At 45.6% G+C, this 12,639-nt stretch overlaps 3 protein-coding genes across 3 annotated transcripts; 2 read left to right on the forward strand and 1 right to left on the reverse strand.

Moving 5' to 3' along the window:
- The first annotated feature begins 2 nt into the window (after positions 1–2).
- On the forward strand, positions 3–4,329 carry LOC124221376 (MIT domain-containing protein 1-like). The gene is made up of 6 exons (XM_046631325.2): positions 3–123; positions 474–602; positions 687–925; positions 1,192–1,391; positions 1,497–3,648; positions 3,951–4,329. The coding sequence occupies exons 2-5, from the start codon at positions 482–484 to the stop codon at positions 1,660–1,662; spliced, it is 726 nt and encodes a 241-aa protein (XP_046487281.1). The 5' UTR covers positions 3–123; positions 474–481; the 3' UTR covers positions 1,663–3,648; positions 3,951–4,329.
- LOC124221365 (protein inscuteable homolog) lies at positions 1,844–7,274 on the reverse strand. The gene is made up of 4 exons (XM_046631309.2): positions 6,248–7,274; positions 3,975–4,442; positions 3,674–3,884; positions 1,844–3,582 (listed from the first exon to the last, which is right to left on the reverse strand). Exons 1-4 carry the CDS (start codon positions 6,850–6,852, stop codon positions 2,590–2,592), a joined length of 2,277 nt encoding a protein of 758 aa, XP_046487265.1. The 5' UTR covers positions 6,853–7,274; the 3' UTR covers positions 1,844–2,589.
- A 1,957-nt stretch (positions 7,275–9,231) lies between these two features.
- On the forward strand, positions 9,232–12,523 carry CCT2 (chaperonin containing TCP1 subunit 2). Its single transcript, XM_046631313.2, has 8 exons — positions 9,232–9,388; positions 9,796–10,105; positions 10,221–10,654; positions 10,854–10,931; positions 11,087–11,311; positions 11,410–11,587; positions 11,768–11,971; positions 12,052–12,523. The coding sequence occupies exons 1-8, from the start codon at positions 9,386–9,388 to the stop codon at positions 12,222–12,224; spliced, it is 1,605 nt and encodes a 534-aa protein (XP_046487269.1). The 5' UTR covers positions 9,232–9,385; the 3' UTR covers positions 12,225–12,523.
- The last annotated feature ends 116 nt before the right edge of the window (positions 12,524–12,639 follow it).

Genomic DNA, 12,639 nt, shown 5'->3' on the forward strand with positions numbered 1-12,639 from the left:
AGGTGAAATTCAGTGAACAAGACGCGGGCCCGATGACCGAGGCATAGCACCGTGCCTTGATGACAATTTTGAGAAGTTTACGTACCCGCGCACGCAACGATCGTGGAAGGAAATATATTTGAGGTTAGAATTACTGTTAAGAAGAATGACGTTTTCGCTGTTCGCAGTAGCGATGGTATTGTAAAGTGTCGCCACTGGTCGCCGCCACATTTGTAAATCACGTCATGCACACGCTGCATAAACTATGTCTGAATCGGTAGCGTTGACTGGGCGCATTTTTTAAATTTTGATCAACACTTGTCTAGGGAATTTGAATTACCGTACTGTACGTACCGCGCTTTTCGTGTTCAATCAAGAGATAAGGTAATCGAGGACCCCCGCACTCTTCTTTAGGCGCATGCCAAAATTATATGCGTATAATAAACCATACAATATACCGAGTAAGTGTAGAAATTGAAAAAAAAAAAACTTAGGCTTAACTATGGAAAGTGCGGCCGTATCAATTTTGCTGAGAGCCGTCGAAATGGATACCAAAGAAAGATACACGATGGCACTGGTTTTGTATCAAGAAGGTCTCCAGATACTCATGGACTTGATAAAAGGTATGATGATTAAATAATAACAAACGACAACTTCGGAATTAAATATTAGATGGCTATTAGTACATAATATTCCAATGCCCACAGAGACCAAAGACGCGGCGAAGAAGAAACATTTCAAAGGCAAAGCAGCTGAATATATGGACAGAGCTGAAACTATAAAGGACCTTATCAACGAGCAAAAATCCGCGGGAAAGTACAGGGAACAGACGAAAATTGAGGCCGGCTCCACCGGCCACGGATACGCCACCGTTTTCGGGAGGTTTTTGGACGCCTCAGTAACTCACATACACGTCGAAGATCCCTACATAAGGACTTTTCATCAGGTAAATCAGTTTCTCCGGAGACAAAACGAATTTCCAACACTCTCTGAATATGCATCGATCGTGTATTAATCGCGGCCAATTTAACATTCACCCGCGTTTTGTTCTGAATATGCTGCATGACGTTAATTGTTCCGACACATTTTTAGCATAATCTGTTTTAAAAGACTGGATTCTCAATCGCGTTACATTCTGAAGAATAAATTCTGAACGTGCGATGATTTAAAACTGTATCTCAAGATATATTATTATTGCAACAATCGCTGTAGTGTCAAAACTTGTTGCGGCTCTGCGAACTTGGGATTCAAAAGTGTCATTTGTTGGCACATGTGACGCTGGTAACCACGCAAGATCCAGATCGTCGGAAAGAACAAACAGCGTGGCTACAAGAATTGAAGCTAAGCCTTGGATTGCGGCAAATATCATTTGAATTCACGTTCTCGTCGACGCTACATGATCGGCAAGTTCGGTAAGTCATTTACCTTAGTTTAATGTATTCCCTTTATTTGCGCCCGCAAATATATTGTGATAGTCACTTTTTAATCATGTGTATGTGGATTCGAATGACGAGAAGATTGAACAATGGCTGGGTGATAAAAATTGGACGAGGTTTGGACTACTTCAAAGCTTCTGCTGGTAAAATGACGCTTGGAGCATGTGACATGGACTTGAGGCCGTGTTTGGAAACAAGCGTCGATATTTTTCACGTTTCCCAAATCGTCAATAAAAATGACACGTAACGCTACCACAGAGTTATTTTCGGTAAGGATAATTTAAAGAGAGCTAGGATCAATTGCTGCAGCTCTTCTTCTTATCCCTGAGCGAACGATTCCCGATTAATGGGCAGATAATATTAGGGTATGTGATCGAGTATTTTTGTACACATTTAAATATACATATATTATTTGTAAGTATAAATAGTTTAGGATAAAAACTTTTATTCACCCAAACGACACCACTCGTAGAATGTCTGAAGTCTCTCTATCAGTCTCTCTACACTCACAAGTAAAAATACCGATGAAAATTTACACGATATAATTATATGAATACGCACGTATTATAGGTATAGGTACCAATGCCCATAAGTCGTTACTTACACTTGATACTGGGTGTGTTGCAAAATATGGCACATGAGTCGTAAGCCTACTCTATTACAAATTTACATTCACGTATAATGCGCGGTAAATCAATTATTCGTAGCGCAGTTTTTTACCCATAAAGTATGCAAAAATGAGTTGATAAAACTTTGAAACCTTCTCGTGTAGATTTTCTTTATAATTTAGTATTTAGTGTATCGACGCGAAAATACTGAAACTAATATACCCAGGTATAAAATTACATCAAGGATTTTCTCACAACCATGTGTGTAATTTTCGATTCAGAGCCTCGTAATTTCAGCCATCTCTTTGACTATTATGTAGACGGTAGTTTTCACGATAACTATAAACATTTTATAATATGAAGTATCGATAATCATTATACAAATATACATATATAATTATAATTACTATTATTATTCGTTCTGATATATTTATATAAATGAGTACGACACCGGATTCGCTCGTTAAACACTTTTTCCTCCATTACATTATCTCAGTGCTAAAATATTGCTCAGTGTTTTATCATTCAATTTCGACAGTCCTCAGATCCCTCACCTCTTATCAAAATCAACGACGATCCAAAGTGCAAGCTCGATCGGAAGCTTTGGCGGCGTCAATCTGTTTGGCGGCTCTCTTACAAGCGATCCTGAGAGAACGAGTATACCGATTGTTCGGGGCTTTTCTGACCGTCGACGAGTCCGCGATGGTCACCTGATTGTAAGGAATAACGCAATTTATGGCACCGACGTCGACGACCTGCTGGGCGACCTCTCGATGTACGCAGAGCCTTGCAAGGGCCTCTGAGGCGGTGGCCTCGAGTTTCCTGTAGGCAATTTCGAGGCCAGGAGGTGTCATTCTGAGGAAACAGACCAGGGCTACAGATGCCCTGGCCTCCGCCAAGTGTGGATGAATCTGCGAGGATCTCGCCAACTCGCCGATCAGAGCCGCGACCTGCTCCATAAGGCAAATGCTTCCGCCCCCCGATCGCCGCACGCTCCTGAGCAAAGTGGCGACTGTCTTGCAGGCCACCATTGGGCCCGCGCATCGTGGGGACCGCGCTAAATTGTTCAAAGCCGCCGCGGCCAGGAGCAGCGTCTGCGAGCAGGCGGTATCCCTAGCGAGGAGGGTCAGCGACTGAACCAGTTCCTCGGCGAAGGGCTCGAGGTGGGGAAGCCCCAAGGCGTCAGTCCAGGGCGCCGTTATCTGCACGACGAGGGCCGTGGCCTCCATTTTCTCGGCTTCCGGCGCCGCCTCAGAGCTCAGGAGGTCCGCCAAAATCTCCGAGCCGCCGTGCGCAGCCAGCTGCTCTATTGCCTCGGCGCAACAACAGACGCTACCGAGGGCGCGCAGGCACGCGACCCGCGAATCCCTCGATGCGCTAGACTGTCCCCGCACTGAAATTAACGCCGTCAGCAGTGTTCGCACCCCCGAACATCGCGCGACGCTTCGCCCCCCTCTTCGATTTCCTGGACCTAGACCCAGCGCCGTCAACCCGGCCAGCGCGCCTCGCGCTGCGATCCCGTCCTCCCTTGGCGCCTCCTCCAGCCCACGGACGATCCGCTGTTGGAGAAATTTGGATTTTAAAGAGCTTGTACATACATACTACGTGCCGCGACGACGAGTCAGGTAAATATTAAACCGATATAATTACCTCGACGTAAAAATCTAGACGAGTGTCTACAACGTGGTCCAATTCGTTCTGTAGTTCTCTGAGCTGCCGAAGAACTTCTTTCGAACAGGTCAAGTTGCGCACTCTTTGAGGCGGTGGTGCTCCGAGCTCCGAGAGCAGCAGGAACGCCTCCTCTTCGAGCGACTGTATCAAACCGCGTTCTGATCTCTCGCTACTAGGCCTGTTCAGCTCTCTGCGGGTGAAAAATATTGTTACAGTTACACATACGTCTTCGATTGTTTCCAATTTCTTTTCGCAGTTAAATAGATGGCAAAATACTTACTCCAGAGCGGATTGATACCGTTGATGGAACTGTTCAACCTTAGCCAATAGTTTCGTCGCAGCGGCGGTCGCGGAGGCGGTGAGGAGGGTGGAATCGCGGCCTTGCATGCAGTGTTGAAGACTCGTCGTACTGCCACTGTGACTGCTACAGGGAGTTCTGATTCTGGGCAAGGCTTTGCTCTGCAAAGTAGCACCGCACTCGGCCTCGGTCTCCATGGCGAGAAGGTTCAGCCATGACTTGACCGGCGCAAATTGTCCGTTGGAATTTTCACCAGTCCGATGCGCCGACGATCGTCGTACCGCTCCCGAAGACGCCGTCGCGGACTCCGACGCTTGGAAAACGTCCTCCGGCGGCTCATTGGCGTACAAAAAATCACCCAAGCACTCTCCGTCCGCCATAGACACTCCGATCATTCGAGGCACTCGATCACCCTCCTCGGCCTCTTCGTCGTCATCGTCCGCGTCTTCCCTGTAACAAGAAACCGGGAGACGGTTACTTGAATGCAAAGATGTGAGTGCAGTCGCGACTTTGTCATGTTCGAAATTTTAACTTTCCGGCAGCGGGAGAAAGGCTATTCAAATTCAAGTCGATCTTGGTTGGATTTTGCCAAATTCGATTCAGCCACGTCATCGAAATCGAAAGTAACGGAGTTTTTAAAAATTTCCCTTCACACCCGCGTCATTAGTGCCCGATGTTTCGTCGAATTTGGTACCAGTCATGTCTGTGGAATTTGGGGTGCAAAATTATTCCGGCAGAAACGGTAATTCATACATTTGCATGTTTAAAAATACTTTCAACGGTGTAGCGATCACGGAAAATTTATAATTTCGAAACAATTTCAATCGTTTTTTGTAAGAATTAATATTAAAAACCCGATCTAGATTCCGATACTCGGATATATGTTGAAATTCGAAGAGAAAGAGAGAGTCGCGCAAATAGTGGCACAATTTACAAGCGCGAAATAATCGCTTCTTCAAAACGCGACTCACCGCCGTAGTTGCGCCGTACTATCTGCTTCGCCCCCCTCCTCTCACGTGTATCAAAGGGGGGTGTAGCGACGCTGCATTCTCACAATTAGCTCACAAGTTCTTCGTCATCGAAATTCTCTCGAAAGAGTCATTATCGGGTAGGTAGATGGTGACTGACTCACTCAGGTTGACTCAATCTTGTTTGATTGTCGCGACTCAGCTTCCGCCTATCGCTATTACACCAATCCTTTACTGCATGATTCTACGCGGTTCTTTCGACACGTGTGTGTATGTACACAATTACGGCCCGCCCATGTACCTATTTCTATAAGTGTGCGTACACCTGGCTGCATTGAGTCACGTATGTAGGGACGCAGACGTGAGCGCGTGGCTGCCGTGAGTCAATTCGAATGCTGATCACAGCGAGCCGAACCAACGGCGTATACTTAATACTGAGCCACCAAAACTGAGGCCATCAACTACAATAATCTTTGAAGCGCATGATACGCTGGTGCACGAAAGAATTCGTGCAGTAAAAATTTCAATCTATTCTATTTTGAAATATTTTTCATTCAAATTGAAGCAGTTCTACGCTCATGTTATGTACCCAATACGCTGCATGAGGTGGATCATGCTTACGGATATCTGTATGCAGAAATGCAACTCGAGCAAGAGATAATACCCCCCTGACCATGTGCATAAGGCAAACTGTATAAGTATATAAGGAATTACGTTCTACAAGCGGAAGTGCGACGTTTGTACTGCGATTCAGCAAATGGTATACGCACACATTGACACGTTGGCCGATGGTGTATTTTAAGCACTCGTCGTGAAATAGCACTTATAGTTACAGCGTGATGCTAACAGGCCAAGAATGTCTTTCTCCCATTGTACATACGCTATACCACCAGAATGCTTCTCTGTAGTCTGTACATTCTGTCAGTGATACAACAGCCAACTGATACTTTTATGTAATTCAAATTATCACTGAATAATCTGGTGCGTACCTGACAGCTAAATGTTTTCCTGTTTCAGAATACATACTTCCAATTACGGCGATAAATGCAGGTTTTAATCTATGTCAAAACAGCTTGAAACACGACTTGCCATGGGAAAATTGAACGAATGAACAGAAGGTTTCGGAATTTTGCATCGAGAGTTGAAAATATTGCACTGCCGTATGAATTTTTTTGAATTTCAAACACTAAAAGGTACCGTACCTGCTCTAGCCCTGTTTTTTTTTCAGATTGACATTTGAATGCGAATCAACCTCACAACAACTATGAAATAATCATCTCCACTAACCGATCGAAAACAGCAGCTGAAGTCTCCCGCCTCTTATCAACGCCTCGTCTTCTGGAGCCGCGCGGGAGGGACGCGGAAACCTTCCGGCCGCGAGGCTCACCAGTTTTAGGGGTCGACGTGTGTCTGGGGTGCGGAGGAATTTCGGTGGGTGCCCAGAGCGAGTCGAGTCTCCTAACGGCGCCGCAGCGCTGGTCTCTCTCTTCCCTCGCGGGAGAGAGGCGTTCCTCACTCTCCCGATCCTCGGAAATCCTCCGTCGTCGCAACTTCCTGGTCCGTGCGCGGCGCAGCCTCTCGACGCGGGAAGCGTACGCGTCAACCCCCGACTCCTCCGAGCGTTCGGAGTCCGAGAATCCTGAGTCCTGGCTCCGGTGGCCGACGAAGCTCTTCGGACTCGCCGATCTCTCCCGGTCCCGCGGCTCGTTCCAGTCTTCGGGGCCCTCCGCAACTCCCCCGGCCGCAAGCTTTTCCTCCGCATCGTCGAGCGGCGCCGGAAGCTCGAGGACTTCCCTTGACTTGAGGAGGTCAGTCTCGCTCGGCAGGCCGAGGTCCTGGGACTCCATGTACTTCCAGAAAACCTGGCTCTGTTTTCTCTTAAAGCGGCTCATTTCAGGGCTGGTTGCGTTCGATGTTAGTGAACAGCAGAGCTCATGGCAATTTTTACGCTTTTACCTTGCGCTCTCGCAATTAGTCACACACTCCAAAACCGCACGGTTGATCACACGCTCCTAGCTGACTTAGCGACGTTCGGCGCGTAACTGAGCCGACCCGGGGGCCCGGGCGATAGAACTTCTGCGATCCGGGTCCGTTCCCCCACTGAACTCCAGAGCACCCCTGGCTCGCGGGGCCCGCCGTTACGGCTCGTCGCGGGGGAAGACCGTGGGGGAGGGTGGCTCATCCAGAGGGGTCTTCTGCGTCGACCGGGTCCTCGCACGTGCCCCACGACCTGGCGTGCCATGGCGTAGCCACACGCGATCCTACACGGCGACCCCGGGCCCCGTCTAGACCGGGGAAAACGAAGGGGGACTCGGGCCTACGACGATGAGCCCCCGGCGCCAGGTGCCACTCTCGGTGTGCCTCGCTGTGCCTCGGGGAGGGACGACCCCCGCCCCTTGCATTTAAAGAGTCACCCGCCAATGCCGACGTCTCGATACATCTGCGCCCGCACACTTCAACTTTAAAGCTGCACGCCTGCCATGATCGTGTACTAAATGCGGGCTACGTGGTGAAGCCTATTAAACGCTGCGACAACTAACGATAAAATTAACGAATTCTCGATCAAAGGATCAGGCAATCAGTCGACTTTCAATTACGCTACGTTTTCATTTTGGGACCGTTTCAGCCTGTCCAGTTATTCCTGTGACTTTTTTTCACTTATGCATACTTTGGATTCTCTTTGTTCAGGTTTCTGCCGAGTAGATTTGGACGTTTCTACTTTTCCCGCCCTACCCTTGCCTTGACTCGCACCCTTACTTGGTTTCGCTGGCTCTTGTTACTCTGACTTAAAAACGGGTTTTGTAACTTCGGGTGCTTGGAACAGAGTTGTGGAACCGTTTGAAGAAAATATTTTTCAATTACCTTCCAGCGCAAAACCTGTATTACATACAGTCCAAATGGGAAGTATACAGTTTCTGATCATTTAAAATTCTGCAGATATTAAAAATTATTGAAATTTCAAGCGGCATGTGCCAGACCATCCAAATGCAATCCAACTCGAAAACTGAATAATCTTTCAAACATTCAATCTGTGGTCGTTTGTGTCAATGAAATCTCAGAAACACATTTGAAAATAGGGAAAAATAAATTCAAATAAAAAAATGAATTCATCTATAGGAACGTGATTTAAACCGAAAGTCTGTACTCGACAAACATACACATATGCATATCCTCGACCCGCCTATCGTCTAACTGAAGCTATTGTCGACGCTACCGGAGTTAGGGCGAGCAAGGTGACGAGGGGAGAGAAGTAGACAGCTGCGAGGGACCGTTACGCTGTGAACGCGCAACCTGCGCACCCCGCAGACAACACCAATTTGGGGTGCGAAATACATACATTAGAAGAAGGGGGATGCAGGGACGCGAACGTCCCGAAGCCAACGATAAGGGGAGATAAAATGGAAGTTTGAGTGAAAAAATCCGGACCAATCCAAGCAGGAATTTATTTGCAGTTAATTTAACAAGTGCGTAAGACGGGGTTTTACGGTATGAAGGTAACGTACGTGGTGCAAGCATTCTGTATATACAAAAAACTTGACACTGGTACGGCATTTATACGTATAAACATGCTCAATGCGTTTATAATCATATCAATAGCTATGTTATACTGATGAGTCAGCTGAAACGCGCCGCTCTGGAATTCTAAAACAGTTTTGTTGTGGTAACCAAGCCAGCTTCGTATATCCTTTGCATTCTTCTTGCGCATTCCTGCAATATGACTTCGAATGAGTCAAGCACGCGGGCATTAGCCATGAATAGTTCTCGTCGACCTCACCAATACCAGATGTTACTACTGACAGCTACTGAACTCTAACAGAGTCCAGCATTGAATTTCTACGCCTGCAATTACTATTAAAATATCGTTGCATGTATGACCAGTTGCTAACAATTAGGTTCACGAACAAGGTAAATTGCTTGCAACAAGGTCTTCGACATTCGCCTACGATCAGGCGTAAACGTCATAAGTTGCCTATGCTCAGGAGTAAAATGGAAAACATTGGACGTCCGTAAAGAAAGAAATTCAGGATTTTTTACGTAGGGAAAAAAACCAAAATTGCGGAAGAAACATGTTTTTGAGTCTGTTAAATTGTTCCATTCGCAATTGAAGGCATTATTTTACTCAATTCAGATGTGGGACGACGTCCTACGATGCAGAATGACCATAATTGGTCTTGAAATTGGAAAGATGGAATCAAGTCAATGTGAGTGGTGGTATCTAGCGGTCGGAAGAATCACTTGGGGCTCACAGATCTCGCGATTGGTCGCGAGAGCTGCGCGAAGGCAAGGCTTCTAGTTGTTTCTGCACGGTGCGATTCGTCGGCCCTTCGTTGTTCCAAGATCAGCATCATTCAACATCACGGCGCCCGACATCGAAGCGGTGATTTCTGAATTTGGTGTTTAGTACGCGATAACGAACAATTAACGATGGTCAGTACTGCATTTAGCTAACTAATAAACTAGCCTAAGTCTCGTTCGAATCTCGTTCCTCGTTACCCCCGGATATAAAATCCTCAAAATCCAAACCCAACGATGGGCGAAGTCGATCCTCCCACGACTGACTGTCCGGTGTCCGCATCAAAATGATGGCGAATCGCGTGACACGAAATGCACGTGTCTCGAGCATCACAGGATTGATACAGGAATTCGGAGACGTTGTCTTCGACGATATGATCGCGTGGTATTGAGCTGCACCGCGGACTTCATTAGGCACACCCTGAATCTCCGTGTCTCGCCTTTGCTTGTCTACTACGGCAACCTAACCTCTCCTGCACATTATGAATCCGGCGGATGATATTCTTTTTAACAAAAATATGAGTGAGCAAACATTTTTTTAGGTGTCACTTAATCCTGTCAGGATATTAAAGAATGAGGCGGAAGAGGAGAAGGCGGAAATAGCACGGCTGAGTTCTTTTGTTGGAGCCATCGCTATTGGCGAACTGGTCAAATCCACTCTAGGCCCTAAAGGCATGGACAAGATTCTTGTCGCTCATGGACGATCAGCTGGTCAAGTTCAGGTTACCAATGACGGGGCCACTATCCTCAAGAGTGTCGGCGTTGATAACCCTGCAGCAAAAATACTTGTGGACATGAGCCGAGTGCAGGATGACGAAGTTGGCGACGGCACAACTTCTGTAACAGTGTTGGGTTTGTTATTCATTTATTTGTCTATTGAGTTCAATCAATTGTTTTGAAGACAGCATTAATAGTTTGCAATCTATGACAAATTAAATTGTTTTTTTGTTTTTCTGAAACCTAACAGCGGCTGAATTGCTAAAGGAAGCAGAAAAGTTGATAGATCAGAAGATTCATCCGCAGACAATAATTGCTGGCTGGCGTAGCGCTACTACGGTTGCCAGGGAGGCACTACATAACACGGCGACAGATAATTCAGCGGATCCTGAGACTTTCCGCAAAGATCTTATGAACATTGCACGAACAACGCTTAGTTCAAAGATTCTGTCTCAGCATAAAGAACACTTTAGCAAGCTGGCTGTTGATGCTGTACTGCGTCTCAAAGGCTCAGGCAACTTATCTGCTATACAGATAATAAAAAAACGGGGTGCCACTCTGGCTGATTCATTCCTTGATGAAGGTTTCCTTCTCGATAAAAAACCTGGAGTTCATCAGCCCCAGCGTATCACCGATGCTCGTATTCTGATTGCCAATACCCCCATGGATACTGATAAAATCAAGGTATGAATTAAAATAAAACAATTTTAATTGACTGGGCATTCTTCGAAACTTCTGTTCCAGTTCTATATAAATTGAATATCTTGAATGTAGTAGCTATGCTTGTCACAGCATTTTTTATTGAAATAACACGATACACTGTACTGATACGTGTGATTTCGTGTTTATTTGCATTTTTATTAATTTATTAATTATCTTTCAGGTCTTCGGTTCAAGGGTACGTGTCGATTCGATGGCAAAGATTGCAGAGCTAGAGACTGCAGAAAAGGAGAAGATGAAGGTATTGAAATAACGTCAACATTCGCATTTTCACGTATAAGTTTACTTAATTATTCGCAAAAATATGAGGCTTACGTGTAATGGCCAGAACTAGACGATTCCGTACCAACTAATCAACTTTATATCCTCTGAATTGATGAATTGCTTCCCAACCAGGATAAAGTTGACAAAATAGTGAAGCATGGCTGCAATGTCTTCATAAACAGGCAGTTGATCTACAACTATCCAGAACAGTTATTCGCTGACGCTGGTTTGATGGCCATTGAGCATGCAGATTTTGATGGTATCGAAAGACTCGCCCTTGTAACTGGAGGAGATATAGTCAGTACCTTCGATCATCCCGAACTGGTCAAACTTGGCAAATGTGATTTAATAGAGCAGGTGTGTCTCTAGATCTTGGATACTATAAGTATGCCTTGCAACCTATTTAATTCAGAAAATTGTATCAACAATTCTGATCATCGTTTGAATCACTACAGGTTATGATTGGAGAAGACTCTCTTCTTCGTTTTTCGGGTGTAGCTCTCGGTGAAGCTTGCACCGTTGTCATCAGAGGCGCTACTCAACAAATCCTAGATGAAGCTGAGCGTTCATTACACGACGCTCTCTGCGTACTGGCAGCTACAGTACGCGAGTCGCGTATCGTATTTGGAGGAGGTAAAAAATTTCTCATGTTTTACCAAAACGCCGGTGCAAAAATAATTTGGTTGCTGCGTTGAATACTCGGATTTTATTCAAAATGTTACGCAAACAAATGGGAGTGCGCGCTCCACAATTTAGTAAGAGCACACAACATTTTTTTCCTTGTAATCCTAAGCCTTATAAAAATCCTAACAGGTTGCAGCGAAATGGCTATGGCTTGTGCAGTGATGAAAGCTGCCACTGCTACCCCTGGAAAAGAGGCTGTTGCCATGGAAGCGTACGCTAGAGCTCTTCAGCAGCTACCTATAGTAATTGCAGACAACGCGGGTTACGACTCAGCTCAGCTAATCAGCGAGCTCAGAGCCGCGCATAATTCGGGAGCCTCAACAATGGGACTTGGTTAGTATTGAATTTCAAGGCCGAATCCTCAGAATCGATATTCGCAGGATAACTATAATGTTTCGTATTTCCTACTACAGATATGGAGGAGGGTAAAATCGGCTGCATGAAAAAACTCGGAATCACAGAGTCGTGGGCTGTGAAGCGACAAGTCGTCCTGAGTGCGTCTGAAGCCGCCGAAATGATACTCCGAGTTGACAACATTCTTAAGGCAGCACCGCGAAAACGCGTCCAGGACCGTGGTCACTGTTAAACGGGGCGCGCTTTCCGTTTCAATTCTTTGTAATTTCATTAATTGTCCATTAAATTGAACTGCGCTTCTCCGCATCATAGGTGACGACTAAAACGCGTAACACGCTTATTTAACCGAACACAACTACACGCATTTGTAAACCGGCGACGTGAATCGTCGCCGATTATTATCATTATAATTTTACTTATTAACGAAACACTTCTATGTTCGATATATCGAACATAACAATAAATTCGTTTTCATGTATGTATATGTATAGCGAAATATGTATACGTACATGTATATCGTTTTGTACCTAATATTTTCTTATTCAACAAATCCATATTCATACAAACTTAGAAAATTACAATTGGGAAAGTTGATTCGAAACCCGAAACTCGCAATGAAACATTTGCTACTCAAGTGGGCACAATTA

The sequence above is a fragment of the Neodiprion pinetum genome, chromosome 6, assembly GCF_021155775.2.
Source record: "Neodiprion pinetum isolate iyNeoPine1 chromosome 6, iyNeoPine1.2, whole genome shotgun sequence".
Taxonomy (NCBI): Eukaryota; Metazoa; Arthropoda; class Insecta; order Hymenoptera; family Diprionidae; genus Neodiprion; species Neodiprion pinetum.